A 24279-nucleotide genomic window follows, 5' to 3' on the forward strand; every position below is an offset into this window, starting at 1 on the left:
TTGGTCCCTTCTTAGTGACTCTAGATATATACAGACTTCCCTCCTATATGTAACGGAGGTACCGCAGTCTATCCACAGTCACGAGGGACAGTAAGTGAAGTGGCTGTGGACGTTAAGCGGTACTGCAAGTAAACTCACTCCCCAGAGGCATCCAGACCCAATAGCAAGAAGTGAATTCACCTCTTGGTATAGTGGTCTGTGATGCCGCCCGCAACGCGGGAGACCGGGGTTCAACTCCCACTCAGGGCGATCCCTTAACAGGGGTCGAATCGAAAAACACAATGCAGAGTAAGATCACACCGGCTAGATATATACCGCTCTTAGCTACCCGGGTCTTCCCTGCAGTGTCAGGGCTCTTCTGGACCCTTCCCACCGCTATACCTTCCCTTCACCGTCCGGTTACGGTCCCTCCTGTCGCTCTCCTCCTGTTCCTTGTCCCGTGGGTGTCTGTCTCGGTTGCGTTGGGTCTGTCACAACCGTCATCCCACAGGCTTGTCGTGCTTGTTCTGGAGTGTTGCACAGCGTTGTCTTTCCTTTCCACGTGACCTTTAGAATGGCTCCTCGGGTAAAGCCTGTCTGTCCTTTCCCCCGAAAGCAGTAGTCTCTCACCTCTCTGTATTCCTCCCTTTTCTTGACCAGGGATGAGGCGAGGTCTTGGTACATCCTCACCTGGAGTCCTCCGTGGTTCAAAACTTGCTTCTTTTTTGCGACGTCTAGTATTGTTTCTTTGTCCCGTTGGTTGGAGAATACCACTATAAGTGGTCTCTTCCCGGTCCCGTTTTCGCCATTTTTTTTCTTGCTGGAGCCCCTCTGTACACCGCCTCCAGCTTTGGATTTTTAGTAAAGATTTCTTCTCCCGCTAACCCCCCGAATAGTTTGGAATAGTATTCTGTCAACGTCCCTCTTGGTCCCTTCGGGTCTTGTTCTTCTGGTATGCCGATTACTCTCAGATTCTTCCGTTTAGCGTAGTTGATCATATTCTCCATATTCTCTCCCATCTCCCTACTTGGAGCATCTGGCACTCCCTCTCCCAGTGGTCCTGGTCCGCGGCTCTGCTATCCAACGAAGCCTCTCTTTCCGTGTATTTTCTCTCCTGTTCCTCCATCCTCGTTTCTAGGTTAGCCACGGTAGCTTCCCATCCCTCCACCTTTCCATCCACCACTTCTCCTATCCTTCTTTCCCAGCTCGCCAATAAAGTTTCGGTTTGTCCCGCCATCTTTTCTTCCAACCGTGCAAACTCCCCAATTAACTGTTGGTTTCTTTTTTCCGTTTCTTCTTTCAAGAGTGAGCGCAGAGATAGCTCCTCCCCCTGAGACCCACATAATACAAATTTTGTCTTTTTTTAAGGGGGGAGGCAGGTCAACAGTAGATGCCACATAGAAGTGGTGACATCATCTGAAACCTTGGAACCTGGAGATTAATTTGGGATGCAGCTCAGCACTATGTGTGTCAAGTTTCTCTAGTCATAAATCTGTAATAGTGTTTTGGTTTTGGTGCCCATTCAAATTCTGAAGATCTAGAGTGTATAAGTGCTTAGAACATTATGATGGAAGTGTATGATGACCATTCTCATGCTCAAGTATGTCTCATAAGTTGTTGAAGCAATTTTGGGTTGATTAAGACACCAAGATCTGGTACGAAAACCTTTTGACCTTTGGAGATTTCTGTAAGAATTGCATTTTTCAGCAATTGTATGGCGAGCACTTCTGTTCTGGTAATTGCTCAGATTTCCAGTAAACGCTAAATGGTCTGCATTTATATAGCGCTTTACAATTTGTTCCTCACATTTCACCCATTCACTCACCGACAGCAGAAGCAACCATGCAAGGTGTCAACCTGCTCATCGGGAGCAATTAGGGGTTAAGTGTCTTGCTCAAGGACTCTTCAACACGCTGCCGGGAGGAGCGGGAATCAAACTGGGAACCTTCCGATTACCAGGCGACCTGCTCTACCTCCTGAGCCATTGTCTCCCCCCAGTCATACCCAATTTATTCAATTCCAAGACTGTTTACGGATCCCAGTTTGCAGAAATGGTCAAATACACCATTCTTAGAATCGTCGAAAATAACGAATTTGCAAAGAACTGCATGGTTCTTGACCCAAACTGCATGGGATTAGTATGAAGTAGGCATGTCTGTAAAAGGGAGACTCGTATTCAGATATATTGAGGTCAGAGGTCAAGGGGCCCCTTTAAAAATGTCCATGTTTAGTTTTTTTCTATTGCCTAACTTTCTAGCATTATTTAGCCCCCTTCCAGACAAGCTAGCATTACATGGTACCTACCTAGGTGTCATAAGATACCACTGGCTTCGCGCTAGCTTAGAAAATGACCTCACTAATGGGCGGCTAGGTGGCGCAGTGGGCAAGGCGCTCGCCACCAACGCAGGAGATGCTGGGTTCGAGCCCAGCTCTCGGCGTTGCTACCAGCTTGGCTGGTCGTTCATACTAATACAATTGGCAGTATTAGGGGGTGGGAAGCTGGTGGGTGGGGATCGGACGTTGTGGACAGCGACTCCTACAGGTCGGTTGGTGCGCCTGCGCAGTAGAATCAGGAAGCGGCGGGGGCGGCGTGTCCCTCCCACGCAGACCCTCGCCGCTGAGAGATCGCGCTGATCTGGTGAAAAGATGCGACGGCTGCCTCCTCGAGTACCGGAGGGGACACGTGATGCAAGGCTTCGTCCACATTGCAGCCGGCTTGTGGGAGGCATGGCCTAACAGCGTTCGAGACAGGGGAGGGTAGAATTGGACAATACGAAATTGGGGAAGGGAGAAAAATTGAAAATGGGGAGAAAAAGTAGATAAAAAAATAAAAAAATTTCCTCACTACAGTCTCTGAAAGACAGCCACCCATCTGCGTATACGCTCTATAATAATGTTTTTCTGTTTTTGTTTTTTTAGCAACCTATATAGAGTTGTGAAATAAAGAGAAAATGGTTGACGAAGTGAGGAGAATTACTCTCTCGCTCAATGATTCCCTTTCAACTCGGCTGTCTTTTCTAATAGCAGTCTGATAGCTTGCAGACAAAAGACAATCATTTGCATTTGGGGGTTTTGTATACCAGTATTCAATCTTTTTTTATCTATTTATACACAAGGTGTGAGAGCGGAGCAGGAAAAGGAATTGTACACGACACAAAGAATGGATTTATTAGAAACAGCGTGACAATCCTGAAAGATTTATTTAGATTTCTTTTTACATATTGGCATTGTCGATGTTCTTCTTTTTATAACCCGTTTGAAAAGCCCCCTTCTTTTTTCGAGGCCCCAGATGTAAGGCCTCTCTGTGGAGAATGACTGATATTTCTTACTATTGTATCGTCTGTAGTATCGCTTTTGCTCGTTATCCGTGAATAGACTCTTCGAATGCGCTGCACACTAATTGCATACATGTATTCCCTCCGCCGCATGTTCCGTCCAATGTCCTACAGCGACCGCCTCACATCTCCCTCTCTGCTCTGCTGTGTACAGTGTGTGTACAGTATGTGTGTACAGTATGTGTCTGTGTGTGTACAGTATGTGTACAGTATGTGTGTGTGCGTGTGTCTGTAATAGACAACCAGTGTAGCCACCTGACAGAGGACAGAGAGAGAAAGTATAAAATGCAAAAAGTGCATCAAACCCATTTAGAAGGATCGAGGCTTCTGATTCGGCGTTGTCTAGTTCCTGTTTCTGTTCTAAACTAGCCTCATAAACACAGTGCGATTATCCGGATAGAACAGTCAAACTGCCCGTCTGAGGCCCCCCTGTCGCGGCCCGTTCCCCCTCCCAAAGTAGCTGTAGCAGTCAGGTTGTTACTGGCTGCTTGAGTCACGCTTTACTGCTGGCCGCCAGCAGCTTGGTGTTTCGCCTTCAGTGTGCCACCGCCCAGTCCTGCCCCGGTCTGAATCCAGCCCCAGCACTCGTAAAGCCCACACAGGTCGAGTTACTGCTGCTGAGCCTGGCCAGGGTTTTTCCAGAGCGCAGTGTAGTGGGATCGTCCAAATGCGACAGGGTTTATTTGCTTCATGTAAAGAACGTGTGTCTTCCTGTAGTTTCCAACAAATGGCATTTATACAAAACATGTACAGATCAAACCCAAAGGGAAAAAAGTATCTGTGCCTGTATACTGTATTTACTTGTACGTTGTTGCAAATTAACAGAAGTTGACCATGAAAGTTCATAATTTCATTGCCTTCCCATTCATGGACAGTTACTTGCAGTGCACAGAAATCCAACCTAGGTGTACAGACTGATAATAGCAATGAAAACAAGGCAATCAGTGAATCTATTCCACTCTCGGGTCTTTGAAACGTAAAGCGCCATTTTACCCACAATATATGCCCCAAAATTGAAACGCGCTTGTTTGTAATGGATAGAAAATGGTCTTCTGATTCTTGAAAGTTTTGTATAGAAGGACTTATTAACTGGAAAGATATATTTCCCCCAGCAGACCAGAGAGGCTTCAGGCGCTGCTATTTTTTCCCATCCACTTCATTTCACAACACAAGGACTTTGTGTCTTTCCTAAAGAACAACTCCAGAGGACATATTCACCCTTGTTAACTCACTATCAGACCAAATTAATTTGCGGAGAGAGAGAGAGAGAGAGAGAGAGAGAGAGAGAGAGAGAGAGAGAGAGAGAGAGAGAGAGAGAGAGAGAGAGAGAGAGAGAGAGAGAGAGAGAAAGAGAGAGAGAGAGAGAGAGAGAGAGAGAGAGAGAGAGAGAGAGAGAGAGAGAGAGAGAGAGAGAGAGAGAGAGAGAGAGAGAGAGAGGTTCATTGTTTTGGGACATGATATGAGATGAGGTACATATTGAATCAGGTCTGTTTATTGAAGATGTGCCACATTCGGGGCCATTGGGATCCGTCTAATCCCACTCTATACGGCCAGCATATCAAAACAAACTTTCATTGTGCGTGAGGCTGTTTGTAGAGCTAAATCTATACTTTATATTATTGCTATCTGTCCATTCTCATTGTCAATTGACACTATAAACCGTCCCTTCAATATGCCTTAAATAAAATAAAAATTCATCAATACCTTCCCATTTTATAGCATCGTGAATATGAACGTTATAGCAGAATGTTCTGGGGTATTTCCTGGAACGCGAGATATAGGGTGCTAAGCTAATAACGTTAAATCAAATGGCGTTTCGGCTATAGACAAGCTAGAGCTAAAACTCAAAATGCATATTGTCGGTATCATGGTCCACCATGAATGCATGAAAACGACGACGTCGTTTCTGATTATTGATTACCAATAACGGCATTAGCCTCAGTAGCCTTATTCGCTGATTGGCTGGTTGGGTATGATAACAAGGCCTGATCAGCATGTAATTTATGTGAAAAAGCTCTTACCTGTGGCCGGTTGGACTGCAAAAAGGATTTCCCAGTTATCGATCGCCATCTGGTAGATATGTCCATTGGCTGATGATATATTCCTTTACTGCATACTGAATTCAGCGTCCCAAAAACTATTCCAGGCCATCGACTACACGCATAGCTTTAGGCTAACAGAAAAGCCCATTTATACAAAATTTAAAAAAAAAACACCGGTCTGTAACAGGGAACACTGCATTATCGAGACAGCGCCCCTACGAGGATCTGGCCGGTAATGCACTTTTCCGAATTCCAAGAGTAGGGTAAATCTGCAGTGCCGCTTGGTGACATTGAGTAGGATATTACAATGGAATAAAAGCCAAAACAACCTTACCACGTATATATACGTGGTTGGCCGTCAAGCATTTGATCCAAAACACGTATATATACGTGGTTGGCCCCGAATGTGTTAAGTGCTGTGTATAGTCATTTTGTAAAACAGGCAATTCGTCAATAAGGCTGCAACGACTATCGAGACGTCTGAACACAACAGACTGGCGAGTTTGTTTGCACATCACTTATTAAAATAATTTATATGACATGGACAACTGCAAGTATAAAGTTATCAATATGGTATACAAAATTTGTGCAAAAACATATTATGGTAAAATATAACCACCCCAAAAAAGCATATATTAATTGAGATAAATGAAATCACACACTTATGCACAAAACAAACTGGTAAGAACTATGTGTCTGTCCGTAATCGCTGCAGATGGCATCGTACTCTCTCCCAGGGGTGTGTTGCTCATGGGACGGGGTTGCACGCCGAGCAACCGGCTCTGTGAGCAGAAGCACGCGCACGTACGGATGTGCACGCGCGTGCACACAGGAATGCGCTGCACTCGACTGATGCGCCAACTCGCTAAGTACCCACCTGGCTACTTTGCATAACAATAGCGCAGGTCGTCAGGTGTGTTAAAATACGTTGTCAGATACATTCACACAAAACTTGTTAATGAAATGTGTTACATTCCATTCGTAGAGGCAATTGGGCATTGTCTTTAGTCTGTGCACACGCGAGGGAACATTTATGCGCATGCGCGGGAGCGAGCGTGCATGTGGCGTCATTAAAACACAGTGCAACCAGCTTTGAAATCACCAACGCACCCCTGCTCTCTCCATACTGATTTAACTGAACAGTGACTGCATTTATATGCACACCGATACCCCATTAATAATCGTTGTGTTTAATTATTCTGTTTTTGTCTGTGTGAACATCATATCCTGTTTACAAGAAGCCAGATAAGCCGTTATCCTGGTTATGAGAAACCTGGAAGAGATACCTTTATTCCCTTTTGTGTTGTGTGGTCTGTGTACCATTTCCATGGTAATACTTCACTCATGTATACGGAGATACTGGCACTTGGGATATCAAAGGCTACGTTCACATTGCAAACGAAAGTGGCCCAAATCTTATGTGACTCAGATTAGATTCATTTTCATAATTGTGTGAACAGCACAAATCGCATGGAATCTGATCTTTTCAATTCGGGCCACTTTCATATGCGGTCCTAAATCAAATACAGGTTACATTTTTTACATCCATCTTCTTTATTGTTTATTTTGCATGCAGGACAGTTCATGAGCGTGACCGGTTCACACTGGAATCTGATATTGGCCACATTTAAAAACGAATGTGAACAGCCAAACAAAAACAAATCAGATCTGAGCAATAAATGAGAATTGAGCACTAAAGGCTTGCAGTGTGAACGTAGCCATAGTGCCTATAAACACCTTATGGGTATATGAGCAGGTAAAGGAGAACAATTCAGCAACTCTTGGAGACCGATGGATGTTCTAAAAATAATCGTATTAATAAAGAACATTATTTTTAGAACATCCATCGGCCTCCAAGAGTTGCTGAACCTTTCTCCTTTGATAGTTGTTTCCAGTTCATGCGCCACAGTTGAAGGACGAAGTTGCGACTTTAGTTTCTCTTATAAGAGCCGGCGTGCATGTATAAACATGGCCAACGTCCCTCTGTGGATCCCGGGGGCCGCGTCACACCTTCTGCCACTTCTGGACGGAGGGAGCGCCGATCTGCAGGCCCACGAAGAAGACCTGGTAGCGGTGCTTCCACATGACGAAGGCCCCGGCGGCGCACACCAGCGCCTGGGCCAGGTTCAGCACGATCTGGAGCAGGAAGTACAGCGTGAGCGTGCCCGAGATCACCTCGCAGTCACTGACCCCCGTGTAGGTGAAGGTGCGAGCGATGGGGTCTTCTTTGTCCAGCTTGCAGACGCAGTCGTCCCCCGCCTGCTCGCATTCAAAGCTGCTGGCCTGCTTGTAGTGGTGTCCCGAGAAGGCCATGACCAGCACTGAGATGACCAGGCCTATCGTACATAGGACGAAGTACAGGAGCTGCGAAGGACAAAGAGAGGACAGGAATGACACGGTCAGAGGGTGGTACAGTAGGAATTCCAGGTTTCCGGTTGTTTGGGATTTTTTTAATAGATTAGATTCAGATTTATTGTAAATGGTAAATAAAATGGTACATGGTGCATTTATATAGCAGCTTTTATCCCACATTTATCCCAAATGTTGTTAACACATTCACACATTCACAACCTGCTCATCAGGAGCAATTAGGGGTTAAGTGTCTTGCTCAAGGACAGGAGCGGGAATTGAACCGGTGAATGAATTCTGATTACCAGACGACCTGAGCCACTGCCATATAATTGTCATTATACAGCACAAGTACAGTAAAACGAATCTCATCCAGAGGGGAAATGTGGGCATTATTCATAGCAAGGATGGTATAAAATCACGGGACTGGATTATAAAACACTTCAGGTCTTTAATTGACTCCGACTTGCTACACATGTGCAGTCAGAACATGTTTTCCCACTAACTAGTCATAATTTAATATCTATTTATATAATTTTACATTAGAAGCTTACATTTATAAGAACTTAATAGGATTGTATGATATAGAAATCTGGGAATTGTATTCTAAATCAACTCAATTTACAGTTAACATTAGATTTGATTAAACACAAGTACAGTACAACAAAAAAGTGTGGCATCCAACCAGAGTGCAAATAATGTAACAGTAAAGCGCAATAGTAATATACAATGTACAGGTGATTAAACTGGGTATAAAATATATAAATTAGTACTACTGAGTAATAGTGCTAATCAAATGTATGTACAGAGTAGTATTAATATGTACAGTGATACAGGTATAAAGACACTATGGTAGTAAGTCATACTGGCCAGCAGCATAACTAGTAAGAGTAGGTATATGTACAGATGTCAGGTTGTGTAAGTTCATGTTGTATTGCTCCAGAACAGTAATTGCTTGTGTACTTTAAACATCCCCTTCACTCAACATGTTTTTCATGGGTAACTCCTCTTGGAGGCATGACTATACAAATTGTTATTGTGCAGAACTTGTCACCAGAGCACCCTTTTCACATTTCCCCTGGAGAGGAAGAGCTTGTACTCATGGTTTTAAATTGTCCATAAGTTAGTAGAGAATTGAAGATCATTCCAAGAAATTGGGGCACTAAATAAAAGGCTGACTTTTCAAATCCAGACAGTGCTGCTCAGGGACCTTAAGCATAAAGCCAGTCATGTGAGCAAGTTAGATAGGCTCCAAAGTTCTAATCCAGCATCATTACGATATAAGGTGGTAGCTTTCAGACAATAAAGACTTTAAATAAACCAACGTTTATTTTCTCTGCCAGAGAAGACCGATCCACTTCGTCAAACAGGATACAATGGTGAGTACCATATCACCAGTAATGCAGAATGATCGACGGTGTCTAGGAGTTTAAGGGTGGAAGGAGCAGCAGTTCTATAAATGACATATCCATAGTCCAACACTGATGAGAGAAACTGCTTCAACAATCCTTACAGAGCCCTCACAGACAAAGCCCCTTTAGGGCCTGGGGAAGGGGAGCCTTGTCCCTGGCCTGCATGACAGGAGGAGGTCATGGACCTTCCAGACAAGGCCCCTGTTTGAACCGGGGAAGAGGAACCTTGTCCCTGGCCTGCACGGCAAGAGGAGGGGAGCCCTCCCGGAGAAGGGCCCTGGATTTGAGGAAGGGGAGCCCTGGCGGCCGCGGCCCTTCCCACGTAACACTCAATGGCAGGAGGGGAAGCAGAGTCTGATTTCTGTAACCCGATGGCTGGGCAACCCACCAGATGGAAGTTGCTATCAGGGGCCCGGAGGTAGCAGGGCTGTCACTGGGGGTGGAGGTGGGACGTGCGAAGCCGAAGCTTGGCTGGTGTCTGGGGTTATATACCGCCTTGGCTGACGGGGAACACCTGGTGATAATCAAAGGCGAACACCTGAGAGCCATCGGAGGTAATGGTTCCACGTGAGAATTCAGTAATGAGAGAGGATTGGCTCGTTGGGGAAAGTGGTCGGCCCACTCTCCCACAGAATGTGGGAGAGAAGTAATTAGCTCTTGGCTCATCGATGAAGAGAAATAGTGAACTGCTGATCATGGATCATAAATCCCTTCTCCTGAAACTGTGTTAAATAGCTTTGATTGTTGCCAGTTTGCGTATTCATGGTTCCATAAAGATGTAGAGATGCTGCTAAGCCATTTTCAGTGGTTTATTGACATTTGGTGGAAAGAAAAAATTGTTACTCGATCTAGAAACGTTTTTCGGGGTTGAAAAGACATCTGGAGGGGTTTAAAGAACAACACGCCTTTCAGCATACGGAACGAGCACGCTATTTTAAACCGTTATCTCACGTGTGCTGGTCCACAAGCAACACATAATAGCAATGGTGGGCTCGGAGATCCCGTTATGCTGCTGTCGCTCACTGTCTGCTCGTATCATCTTTCAATCCCAGTAGGGTTACCCCGTGCCAATGTTTATTTCCACACAGCAGACAATAAATACCTCCAGATTCTGGCTACTGGCCAGGGTCTGAACCTTATAAAGACCGTGAGCCGCGCTCTTAACAAAGAGCAGACGCGGTTCATCTGAGAAGCCCCTGCAGCTATACGCTCCCACCACCTCCCAAGCTGAGAGAACACGACAGTGCGCTGCCTGTCAGAGTGCGTCTAAAAATACAACAAGTAATACGCGATATGGGGGCTTTGGGTAGTTTCGCCAATTACACGATCTCAATGACGTTAACCCTTTGTCTAAACCCACTTCTTATATAACAAACAACCCGATTGATGGCTGTGTTTACTCTCGGTTCCATACTTGCTTATGGAATTATGCGAGGGCATGTGTTGCTTGATTTGAAATGGTATTTATGTTGATTTCAGAACAGCTTGTGAAATCTGGAGGATGGCTGTTTGCCAGAGGATGTGTTTACAAGTACATTGGGATTCGTTGAGCCTCGCGTCTGAGCGTAGAGCACACCGCTTTAGAGAGACATTTTCTGAGATCCAAAAGGCAACACGGCTCCCGGCAACCGAGTAGAGTCCAGGGCCCCGTTCCCGTACGTTTTCAGGATAACTTGACATAAGTCCGGCTTTTCGGTTCCACAAAGCAAGTTTGGCAAAATCACTATAGAAACACATCCATAAACTTGAATATGCTCCAGTGCAGGCTAACTGAAGTTAGCTGGATAAGCTTGACACTCCCTCGGAAGAAAATGGCAGCTCCCTTCCTCAGAGATCCCATTATACCATTCTGAATAATGTTTTTGAGCTTAGTTTTTCTAGAGGGGTTGCAAGCAGCAGGGGGGGGGGGGAGATGATTTCCAAAATGTATTGATTTCATAGAATGTGTGAAATAGGCCTATAATTAAAAACAATTAAAATACATTAAACTGGTAAAAGAAATGCTTTTGAAATGTAAAATAATATACCTAAAATGTTGATAATAAATCATATTCAACCTATGGATTTCCGACACCTGTTTGAGCTGCGGGATGAAGCACCCTCTTTCTGACGGATAATGCGTCCCAGCTCGCTGCCCACCTCCGATGCCGACTGGATAACAAGGCTAGCATATTTGTCTTGCATATTTGCTAAAATTAATGGACTCAATCTGTCACTACAAGTCTGAGTCGCTGTCTACAAAATAAAACCCAGACTGGACTTGTTGTGCTCCCATCCATCTCATTAGGTGAGTTGAACATTAGCCTTCTAAATGAAACGTACTATATGTATTCATTTTATGGTTGTTTGATTATTTTGTTATTGTGTAGTTATTGTGCGTGTTAAAAGCCTCCAATGCTTATTAGTGCGTGTGAACGTTTGCATGTTTCAACCACCTCCTATAATAGTGGGGGCTCTCTAACACCGTTATTTCGGGGGTCGCGGCCTGAAAACTTTGGGAACCCCTGATCTACACATACATGTATTTATATAGTACATGATACCTAAGCGCATACAGTACATATATCCATTATCCTCATAAGAATCTATTAATTCGTATCAATTAGATACTCTGGGCTTGTTTTTATCTACTTATTCTGAAAGAGTTGAAATAATTATTTTTGCTAGCAAGATCTCATTCGATGATTCATTCCATTAAGCCTACTGCCAGCAGGCACATTAGAAAATATATAATCTGATTGATTGGGGTAATGAGGCACTTAAAATTTGCCTATACATTTTCCCAACACTTGTCTGCGATATTTTGCCATGCTTCTTGTCTTGCTCTCGCAGCAGTGGTGGTGTTGGATTGCCATGATTATGGTCTTGTATTCTTCATAAGCGTTCATTATCATCTCCTGCTTGTCAGTGTTGAAAAAATACGCAATTTTTTTAAACTTTACTTGCCATTATACTCCGTTAGAAAATCATGGTTTCTGTGATCGACGCGTCCCCCTTTTGAAGTAGGATGGGCACGCGCAATTATCCTGATTACTGAAGTCTGGTTCGAATTAACGCGATTGTTTGAGCGCGAATCAGCCTTTGAGAAACCGAGATAGCCTCATTTCTGACATTTGATCGACTTAGTTGAACCACGTACGAGGAACGGGGCCCAGAGCTCTCTTCATGTTGTTTACTGCCCTATGGAAGCTAACCGCAGTGACTACACTGCCCTGCGGAAGCTAACCGCAGTGACTATACTTCCCTGCGGAAGCTAACCGCAGTGACTATACTGCCCTGCAGAAGCTAACCGCAGTGACTACACTGCCCTGCGGAAGCTAACCGCAGTGACTATACTGCCCTGCAGAAGCTAACCGCAGTGACTATACTGCCCTGCAGAAGCTAACCGCAGTGACTATACTGCCCTGCAGAAGCTAACTGCAGTAACTATACTGCCCTGCAGAAGCTAACCGCAGTGACTACGCAAATAGTGAAACTGGGAAAAATGGCTTTAAAGTTATTTGACTATCCAGTGATTTTGTAGTTACTGCAATTCTTTATACCCCTTTTTCTCTAAAACAGAGCAAGATTGAACTCTAAAACTTTGTCACAAGATTAAACGGATATTGAAATGTTCAATTTCATTCATATAATATAATAATTCAAATAATTTTAGCTACTGCGGTTAGCTTCTGATAGGCCAAATTAGTGTCCTGCAATACTCATTGGTGAGTGTTTTGAGATAATGTAAATAATGTACTTAGGCACTTCATTATGTTGACACTGTCAATCACTCCATTCTGATTGACAAGCTAAAAGCGATTGGTTTTGATTAGGGATGTCCGATATTATCGGCCGACCAATATTATCGGCCGATATCGGCAGTAAAATGTGATATCGGAAAATATCGGTATTGGTTTAAAAAAAAGAAAAAAACAATAACAATATTTGTTATATATATATCCAGTGAAATTATTAGTTACCTGAAATTATTCAGTTTTTGGGGGGGGGGGGGGGGGGGGGGAACCCTGCATATATCGGTATCGGTTGATATCGGTATCGGAAATTAAGAGTTGGACAATATCGGAATATCGGTATCGGTAAAAAAGCCAATATCGAGCATCCCTAGTTTTGATAGTTCATCAGTGAGCTGGATGCAATCCTACCTGGAGGGAAGAGAACAGATGGTGGAGGTAAACGGTACACTACTCCCCCTCCCTCCCAGTGAGCTGTGGTGTTCCACAAGGAAGCATACTAGGACCATTACTGTTCCTAATTTATGCAAATGACATGTCGGCTTGTGACTGCAACTTGTTCCTGTTCGCGGATGACTCAGCCCTGCTGGTCTCTGACAGGGACAAGTTACAGGTTGAAAAAGCCCTCGGCAGAATCTGCACCTGGCTCGCTGATAACAAACTATCATTACACCTGGGTAAAACAGAGTCCATTCTCTTTGGATCAAATAACAAACTCAGCCAGGCCAACAGCTTCTCTATTACAGTGGGTGACAATATTGTCACAAGGAAAGATAAATTACATACCTGGGTTCCATCCAGAGGCAAATCTTTCCTGTGACAAAATGGCAACCAATGTAATCAAAAAAGTCAATCAACAAACAAGATTCTTGTACCGGATCTCCTCTCTGGTAAACAAGAATACCCTGAAGACTCTAACAAGAGCACTCTTTCAAGGGTACTACGACTATGCTTGCACCTCATGGTACCAAAGCACCTCAAAGGCACTAAAAACAAGATTACAAACATCACAAAACAAACTGGTCAGACTACTGCTTGACCTTACTCCTAAAACCCACCTCACCCCTGCCCATTTTGACAACCTAGGATGGCTTAGAGTAGACGACAGAGTACAGCAACTTGCAATGGATCTGGTCTACAAGATACACTACACTACTAAGATTCCCATGAACATGTCGAAATACTTCCCAAAAGGTCAGTGAATACCACGACCACAACACCAGAGGGAGTTCCACAAATCATGTTCAACCCAGATTCGGCTCAAACAAGAGACTAAATACGTTTCGCGATTATGCCACATCAATGTGGAACGCCCTACCCAAAGCCGTAAAAGAATGTGAATCCCTACCCACCTTTAAAACCGCTCTTAAAGAGCACCTACGGGAGTCTGCAATTCAAAACTGGCCCCGGTAAATGTCCAAACCCCCCGCCACCCCCCACCAATGTGCAGTTTCTTCCCCCTCAAATGTATATATTCTCTTTTAGAAACTCTGTGTAAAGAAACAGTACATGTTGTGTATGTCATAAATGTTATGATGAATTGAAAATGGGGGACCCTGATGTAAACAAGACGAAAGTCTTTCTCTGGTCTGCATCCCCTTAACAATTGTGTATATTGAGCCGTACTGTATTGTACCCATTCTGCAATCTGTTAATACAAATTTCAATCAATCAATCAATCAATCAATCAATCAATCAATGAGTCCTGTTTTTATGCTTGGGGACAACGGATGGAAATTAGCCTTAATTTTGCATTGTCCCGTCCAAATAAACTAAATTTAAATGTTTTTAAAAATCAATCACTGCGAGGGGTTAGCCGTACTGTGGCCTGTCTGGCACACAGTGAGCGTCTCCATTGTCTTCAGAACCTGGCTGGACCCCGGCTGAGACAGACACCTTTCACAACCTGGCCAGACCTGGCTGGGACTGTTGTATCGTCATGGTTTAGCTTGTGTACCTTGTTGGTGTGAATTCGTGTGAACCGGAGTGTTTACAAGATATGCAATGGAGACGCAAACCCAACCATATCATACCGAACCTGGCCATGGCTATAGCCCTAGCCAGGCTGAACATAGCTAATGGAGACAAGGCGTACATATACAATGATGGATGCATATACTGTAGGAGTGTAGGGATAACTGTCACAATATCATTCTTTCACTATAAATGTCTAAACGTTTCTAAAGTCTTTTGCTTTTCCATATGGGCTTAAATGCTTTAATTAAAGGCCAAACTTAAAAAGACTTATGACTGATGGTCCCACTGGCACAATATGGTGGACATGTGTGGTCCCAGTGGCAGAATATGGTGGACATGTGTGGTCCCACTGGTGGAATATGGTGGACATGTGTGGTCCCAGTGGCAGAATATGGTGGACATGTGTGGTCCCACTGGTGGAATATGGTGGACATGTGTGGTCCCAGTGGCAGAATATGGTGGACATGTGTGGTCCCAGTGGCAGAATATGGTGGACATGTGTGGTCCCACTGGCAGAATATGGTGGACATGTGTGGTCCCACTGGCAGAATATGGTGGACATGTGTGGTCCCAGTGGCAGAATATGGTGGACATGTGTGGTCCCAGTGGCAGAATATGGTGGACATGTGTGGTCCCAGTGGCAGAATATGGTGGACATGTGTGGTCCTCCCGGCGGCAAAATATGGTGGACAAGTGGACAGCCAAGGGATACAGTATTTTGATTCATAGCACAATCAATTGAGGTGCCTCTCATTTATTAACAACTTCAAGCGTATTAGCACAAATCAATATTGTGATAACGTGCATGTTGTCCATTTTATACTCATATTTTATGTCTGCACTTTAGGCAGTGCTTTTATTTAGTCAATTCTATGTTAATTTTATGTAAATTATCTGCTCATTTTATGTAAATTATCTGCTCATTTTATGCCTGTCTATATTTATGCCAGTTTTATGCTAATTGTATTCCTATGTCTATTTTCTGTCTACATTACTGCTGTGAAGAATTTTGGCCTCCAATTCTTGTATAAAAGGTGCTATACAAATAAAGTAATAATAATAATAATAATAATAATAATAATAATAATAATAATAATAATAATAATAATAATAATAATAATAATAATAATAATAATAATAATAATAATAATAATAATAATAATAATAATAATAATAATAATAATAATAATAATAATAAAAATAATTATTATGTGTGGTCCCAGTGGTGGAATATGGTGGACATGAGTGGTCCTCGTGGCATTTGTCCACCTCATCTTTTGATGTTTATAAAAGTCTTTCACGTTTCTATATTGGTCATAAATCTGGCAATCGTCGCTTTACAATTACCTAAATACTGTGACAAGCTTGAATGGTACTTAAATCATACTTAGTGTGTCAAAGCATCCACTTGTATTCTCAGAGTGCCTGGACTTCACTCGGTTTCAAATCACAATATCAGTGTTTCAAATGTACAAATTACAATATCCTATAATGCTTTCCAATAAAACTATATGCTCAGGGACCTGAGTCTCAGTGGCAAACATTGGTGGGTTGATTTTAATTGCGAAGAAATTCCATCTGCGTACATCGTATGGCCATTTATATTACACAATCAAGTCACATCTGATAAATCTACTCATCTACCCATAGGCACCCTGTAGAGCGCTTTTGCAAACAGTAAAGCTGATTAATGGCATCTATACTACGGACTGTACAGTTTCCCATCCATAGTACTTCCATACCGGTCCTGCCATGTAGTTGCAGCCTTAGATTAGATTAGATTAAAATGTATTGTCATTATACAGCACAAGTACAGTACAATGAAAATAAGTTTGGCATCCAACCAGAGTGCAAATGTAACAGTAAAGTGTAATATACAATGTACAGGTGATTAAACTGGGTATACAATATAGAAATGAGTACTACTGAGTGTAGTGGTAATCAGATGTACAGAGTTTATACATACAGTATGTACAGTGATACAGGTATAAAGACACTATGGTAGTAAGTCAAACTGGCCATCAGCGTAACTAGTAAGAGTATGTAAGGGATATGTACTGTACAGATATATATATAGTATCTACAGATACAGTATGTAAAATGGATTCTATGCAGGTATGTACAGATAGATGTGGATATATATATACTGTATACGGTAAGAATAAATATATATATATATGGTTTATTCAGCATTATTGTACAGTACATGCTATCATGCAGAGTTTTATGCAGGTGTATAAGTAGGTATATAGAAGGATTATATGCAGGTATATTCTGATATGGATATATATATGTGGTAAATAAAAATATTGTATATAAATGTGTGTATATATGGTATATACAGCACTAATGTACATGCTACTATACAAAGTTATATGGGTAGACTATAGTATGAGGTAGGTTGTTGTGATTATTATGATTACTATGCTTACAGTGTAGGGCAGTTGTAGACATTGAAAGCAGTAGGTACTACTAGGTAGGTATCAATTGAGTATAGGCAACAGAGTTCAAAGTGCATACAGTATGGGTAACAGAGCCTAGGGTATAGGCAATGGAGTTCAGAGTTGATATGGTGATACGGTTCTTTTCTGAGCCTCTTAACTGGAAATTCTATACAGGGGACCTAAGTATTATTACTGCAAATACACAGACACACTCCTTCCTCGTGTTGACTGGAATGAGTCGTGTGTGTGTGTGTGTGTGTGTGTGTGTGTGTGTGTGTGTGTGTGTGTGTGTGTGTGTGTGTGTGTGTGTGTGTGTGTGTGTGTGTGTGTGTGTGTGTGTGTGTGTGTGTGTGTGTGTGTGTGTGTGTGTGTGTGTGTGTGTGTGTGTGTGTGTGTGTGTGTGTGTGTGTGTGTGTGTGTGTGTGTGTGTGTGTGTGTGTGTGTGTGTGTGTGTGTGTGTGTGTGTGTGTGTGTGTGTGTGTGTGTGTGTGTGTGTGTGTGTGTGTGTGTGTGTGTGTGTGTGTGTGTGTGTGTGTGTGTGTGTGTGTGTGTGTGTGTGTGTGTGTGTGTGTGTGTGTGTGTGTGTGTGTGTGTGTGTGTGTGTGTGTGTGTGTGTGTGTGTGTGTGTGTGTGTGTGTGTGTGTGTGTGTGTGTGTGTGTGTGTGTGTGTGTGTGTGTGTGTGTGTGTGTGTGTGTGTGTGTGTTGGCAGATTGCCAGTTAGAGAGTGATTTATCTCAGATTGTATTGGTGAGTACAGGAAACGTGTGCGCGTGCATTAACTCACCTTGGCAATGAATTGCATAGAGTTCCTTTCATCTGGAAGGTAGGTGATGCAGTAGAGGATGAAGCCAAGGAGGGAGACCACAATCAACTATGACAGGACAGCAAGAGAGAAAGGTCAACGTTGTTTAGTTCAAGTCATTGATTTCAGTAGCAACATTTTACACAAGACACTGTATGCGATCATAATTTGCGTCATCTTTATTTAGCAGAAAGAGTATACTTATACAAATAGGTGCTGTAAGTTGTATTTATTTGTTAAAAACAAGTGGTCTACATGTTAAAATAATAGCTCTACACTCCGACAGCCATCACTGATACAGAGTGTTTGGTCAGTAACATGGGTCTCCCAGTCCCTCCGCTCTGCAGTAAACACAAAATACATGTTCACAATATACTCCTTCCAGAAGCGATACCAATGGTTAAACACTTTAGATGTTTGGGAGTTGAAGTATTCCCTACCATAAGCTAAACGGTGAAGCACAATTACATAAAAATCCAAAATAAAATCAAATACGACTTTGACAGGTGGTCAAAACTTCAAACTCAGTACAGGCACGGGTATCAATAGTTAAGATGGATGTTCTACCTAGAATCAACTTCATCAGCTCAATGCTACCGTTACCCCCTCCAGATGGTTACTGGAAAATATTACACTCTTCCGCATACAAATTTATTTGGAATAACAAACCACCACGTATAAAAAGATCCACCGCACAGAGAAACAAAGCCGACGGAGGTATGGCATTTCCTGATTTTTTCCACTATTTTAAGGCGTACACTTTAAGACCACTGACAACCTGGTTTGATCCCCAAGCATCAGTATCCTGGAGAAATTTAGAAGTAAATATAGTAGCACCACATAGACTGCAGGACATAGTATACACCAAATGATCAATTAAGCAATGCGAACTGAAATTTGGCCCCATTATTACTCATGCGATCCGGATATGGCGTGAAACACAAAAAGAATATTCTAACCCACATATAATCATACTCCCTTATTCAATAACAATGCACTCCTGATTGGAAAATGACCTATAAGATTCCCTAGATGGGAAAAGCAGGGCATACACACATTAGGTGATGTTTTCAACAAACAGGGTTTTTGTAGTGATGAGGAAATACACAAAAAATGTAATCTCACCGGTTCCACATATTATTTCTACGCACAGTTATTGTTATGTTTGAAGGCTCACGGTGTCCCATTAACCAATTGTACACCACAGATACCACAAATTATTCTATGAAAGAGAGACATCGAGAGGTTTTGTATCAGATTTTTATCATCAATTACTAACGTCCTCGTATGAAATCCTCCACCTAGACTCAGTCTGGAGGAGGGATATACCAGACCTGGAAATAGATTTTGATTGGCAAGAAGCCTGGGCAAATGTTCGACTTGCATCACGGAACCCGGACCATCAACAAATCAATCTTAACTATATTCATAGGACATACTTGACTCCTATAAGACTGAACAGAATGGGTCTTAAACAAGACTCCAAATGCTCCTTATGTACAAATGGGGACGAGGGTACATTTATGCACATGTATTGGGACTGCCCACCAGTCAAGATATTCTGGAAAGAAGTGATCCAGCAATTATCAAATCTCTTAACTCTGAATATACCTGTACACCCCTCTATATTACTGTTGAATGATGTTTTTGAGTGTGCAGTACCTATACAGCTAAAGAGATTGGTTTTATCTGGTATCACAGCGGCTAAAAAGTTGATAGCATCACGATGGTTTCAACCGGAAAAAATTTGCCGGAAGGTCTGGATTCTCACATATCTCGATGTGATTTATCTAGAAATATCTACAGCAAGAATTTTGGGTCTCAGTGAATCCAAAATTACAAAGTGGTTAGAAGTGGTGGAGAGAATAAAAGCTTGCATATAATTGTAGTGCCTGGTTAGGAGCGAATGATAATGGATGGATTATCCAATGGGGGGCCCGGGGGGAGCGAGCGAGAGCATATGTGTGTAGGGTATTAGATAGCAGGTATTAGGTGTATATCTTGTATAAGACATTTATTTAAATGGTGATTTCATTGGATGTGCACTGTTAATTAATGATTGTATATCTAATTTTATGTTGTCATGTTTGTTTATGCATTTGTTAAAGAAAATTATAAAAAAAAAAAAAAAAAAAAAACATGTTCTGGTAACTTGTTCCCACTTTATCCAATTAGGAGAGAGAACTCCACACTGCAAAAATGGTCTGACAAAATAAAAACTAGTTTTAAGCGAATGTGTCCTTGAAACAAGTAAAATAATATGCCAGTGCAGTAAGCTAATTTGGCTTGGCAAGATTTCTTGAAATAAGTACAAATATCTAGGGTTCTCTCTCCCGATTGGATAAAGTGGGAATGGACACCATGTATTTTGTGTTTACTGCAAAATACCACTTACAGCACCTTTAATCCATGCACATTAAACTTGATATAATTATGCAAAATTGTATCCTATATGGTGTCATATAACTATGTACACTGTACACAACATGCAAACAAGATTCCTGTCGTATTTGTCTCTCAAATAAATGTTGTTTGCGACTCAGCTTTAATAACATTGTACAATTCAGCATCATAAGTTGTCATCTGATAACATTATCACAGCAACGGCAAATTAGATAAACCCCCCTCCTTTGGGTAACAAACATGTTCCTCTCTCAGAGCAATTGGAGTCTTGTGACTAACGTGCAGCATCTCATTTGAATGTTTTTTTCCCAGGTTCTTAAGCGGTCAGGGTTTTCTGGAGAGTTCTTGTCCTCTGTGTGTGTTTTTCCACTCGACCGCATCTCGTGAGGATCTAACTTGGGACGCGCAAGTGTTGAGGATGTTTTTCATCGCGGACAGCGCTTGTGATAGAGCAGTGCGGTGGTCTGATTAAGCAGAAGCAAACAAAATGTGACCTTCACCCTTGCGTGGCCTTCCTGTTTTTTTGTTACTCACCCAGCGTTCGCTGGTCTGGTGGACCCTCAACATTATTGGGATTTTAAAACAATGAAGCCGTAACAATTTATGTAAAGATGTTATTAACTTTATCTCGTTACAAGCAATACAGATGGTTAATATTTGCCATTTACCTCCGCTAAACCACATTTATCAATAAAAGTGCTATTCACTTTGTGTGATAAAATGTTATGTCTGTGAAGAAACAAATTCATTATAATCAAGACGTGAATGGAATAAATCGTGTTTATTTTCAATAGATATGAATGAAACAAGGTGGAGGCAGACAGTGAAGGTACACAGTGTACCTTTCTGTTTCATATTTACCATGTTTACTTGTTATCATCTACAGTTTCAACACTTCCAGTAGACCTGAACACCATGTAATATAAATGTGTTCTTTCATACGTTTTTCACAGAAGATGAGCCGAGGCCAGGTTGAAAAGATAATTAATTGTATCATTTCTCTTTTAGTAAACAATGAAAAGTGGGCCCACAGACCCGAACAGCCCACAAGGGTTTAAGCACATTCTATATGCTGATGAGGAATTAATATCAATTTCAGTAGTTAAACCACCATTAAATCAATGATCTCGAAAAACAAACGTGAATAAGTTGGCAGAGACTGTCGAGTCGACGCGTTCCACTATGTCTCGTACAAACACATTGTTGCTTACTTGTACAGTACAGACAATTATTCTCGTGGAAGTGCTATCTGAGAGCTACTAAGTGTTCCTAAGTGTACGTCTGTTCAGAAATAAAACAATGATAGAGTGCAGCCATATAAATATAGTACACAATTCATCATGTTTGTGATTGTTCATAGGAAAGCACTATTCATAAATGTCCTGAAAATGATCATTACTCATAATGCATGAACTGTATGCTGTATTTCGTAATGCAGAGACAAAACCTGAACTAAACTAAAGGAAATCAATAACAGATGGGAATATAGAGGTGTATGTTACTCTATCTGGTTATACTGGGAAGCTACCAGGTGTATGTTACTCTATCTGTGGTTATACTGGGAAGCTACCAGGTGTATGTTACTCTATCTGTGGTTATACTGGGAAGCTACCAGGTGTATGTTACTGTAGCAGTGGTTGTACTGGAAAGCTACCAGGTGTATGTTACTGTATCACCGTACAGTACAGTAGATTGTTGCTGAAGTGTGCTCAGCAAATCATCCCTGGGTAAACAAAGGTTTTAAAATAAACTGTTAGTGTGTGTGTGTGTGTGTTGTGTGTGTGTGTGTGTGTGTGTGTGTGTGTGTGCTTGTGCGTGTGTGTGTGTGTGCTCGTGCGTGTGTGTGCACATGCTGATTAGACAGATGACAGGTAGGCGTGTCTGTGTACAGAATACATTTACAGGTGAAGTATTAGGGGATAATGAAGCCACTCGTATTATAAGTTTAAGAGACATGCAGGATTGTGGAAAGAAACGTAGACAGAAGGCCGTAGACCATGGAGATTGACGAGTAGAGTTGACATGCTACACTAAACCTTCAATCATTTATAATGCTTTTGCATTATATATATTTTTTTCTTATATTTCTCTATTCATATTTTATTTATTGCCTATATTTATGTCTCTACCCTGCCCATACCTGTACCTCCCTTCCCCCCTCATCCATGCTGCTATGATGCCCGAATTTCCCCCAAGGAATATCTTATCTTAATCTACTATACTGGAGGTGATAACACCTCAGGGGTCATATATTAATTGGGGATATCTCGCATCGATCATATATTTTACAGATGGAAATATAAGTTTTATGCTTTTTCTTTCGCTTCAATGACCTTCTTTCACTGAATATCTTGCTCACTTACTTACTACTAATTACTTGGCTCAGGCCTTCATTCTCTAATCTGCTAATCTTGACCAAGATAATGATGAATATTTATGAATACTGAATATCTCTCTCCGTGTTGTAGTTTGAAACAAGCAATCAATCCATTGAATGGAACTCTCCACTATATATAAACTTCATAGACTATGAAAAAGCCTTTGACAGCATGGATAGAGAGACTCTGTGGAAACTGCTGAGGCATTATGATATCCCAGAGAAAATCATCACTCTGATTCAAAACACCCATCAAGGAACATCATGCAAAGTTTTACATGCAGGCCAACTGTCAGAGTTTTTAGGTCAAGACTGGTGTATATCAGGGATGCCTCCTATCGCCCTTTCTCTTCCTCCTAGTCATAGACTGGATTATGAAGACCACCACAAAAGGAAAGAAAAACAGCATACATTGGATACTATGGACACAACTGGATGACCTCGACTTTGCTGATGATTGATTGAAAACGTAAGGTTATGTATATAACCAAGTTCTGTGAATGCTAGTGACGCTCAGCGTCATATTGCATATATCTCACTTCAGCGTATATACACTGAATAATTTCAAAATGTACCTTTACATACCAACATCCGTCTGACCACACCCCCATCTGCTGCCTATATAAGCAGGGGTGGGGCCACACACTCATCTCCTTCCCAAAAAATTTCACCACAATGAAAGATCAAGGGCCGCAGTGGCGCCTAGACGCTGAGCATCACTAGCATTCACAGAACTTGGTTATATACATAACCTTACGTTCTGTTTCATGCTAGCTTCCGCTCAGCGTCATATTGCATAACAGGAGCTGAGCGGGAGCTAGAAGCTCGACAAATGTACCCTGCTGAGGCCCCCCACGACCATCAGACCGGAGAGGACCGAGCCCCCTGACCCTCCCTAATGGAGGGATACCCTCCCTATTGGAGGACGGGAGGGAGACGGATCCGACCATGCGAAGAGAAACTCGAGCAACTCAACGCACAGGGTGAGCAGACCGTGGCTTGACCCCACGACTACGCACACGCACAACCCGCATGCCACCAGGGAACGAACGGAAGGAACAACCCTCGTTACTGCCCCCAAAAACCACGGGGTCAAGAGCAAACTCAACCCTGTGGCAAGGCCGTAGCAGCGGAGCGCGAAGGAAGACCCAGACCCACTGAAGGGACTGAATCCCCTGGAAAAAGGGGGCCCGGAGAGGTCAATGACGCCAGGCATCAAGAGGGGTCGATCCCTTAAACCAGGCAGCAGGCTTTAGACCCGAGCCTGGAGCACTGCGGACGAGACAGGCGCCAAAAGGGTCAACTGAAAACAGCACCCCGGCGGAAGGGGCGTATGCAGGCATTGTTGCGCACCATGACAAAGCCTCCACCAAAAACCCCCACCCAGAGGGGTCGAGGCAGAGAAGGCTGACACGATTGGCAGA

General features: G+C 42.5%; 1 protein-coding gene across 1 annotated transcript in view; it reads right to left on the reverse strand.

The window, feature by feature from the left end:
• Window positions 1-5872: 5872 nt before the first annotated feature.
• sspn (sarcospan (Kras oncogene-associated gene)) overlaps window positions 5873-24279 on the reverse strand; it is a 31707-nt gene continuing 13300 nt past the window's right edge. Inside the window, exons 2-3 of the mRNA XM_084334908.1 lie at window positions 18058-18144; window positions 5873-7720 (exon numbers count right to left, since the gene is read on the reverse strand). Coding sequence (XP_084191034.1) covers window positions 7361-7720; window positions 18058-18144 — 447 coding nt within the window. The 3' untranslated portion in view covers window positions 5873-7360. The remainder of the gene's footprint in view (window positions 7721-18057; window positions 18145-24279) is intronic.

Source organism: Notolepis coatsorum (genome assembly GCF_963971535.1).
Source record: "Notolepis coatsorum genome assembly, chromosome: 18".
Lineage (NCBI taxonomy): Eukaryota > Metazoa > Chordata > Actinopteri > Aulopiformes > Paralepididae > Notolepis > Notolepis coatsorum.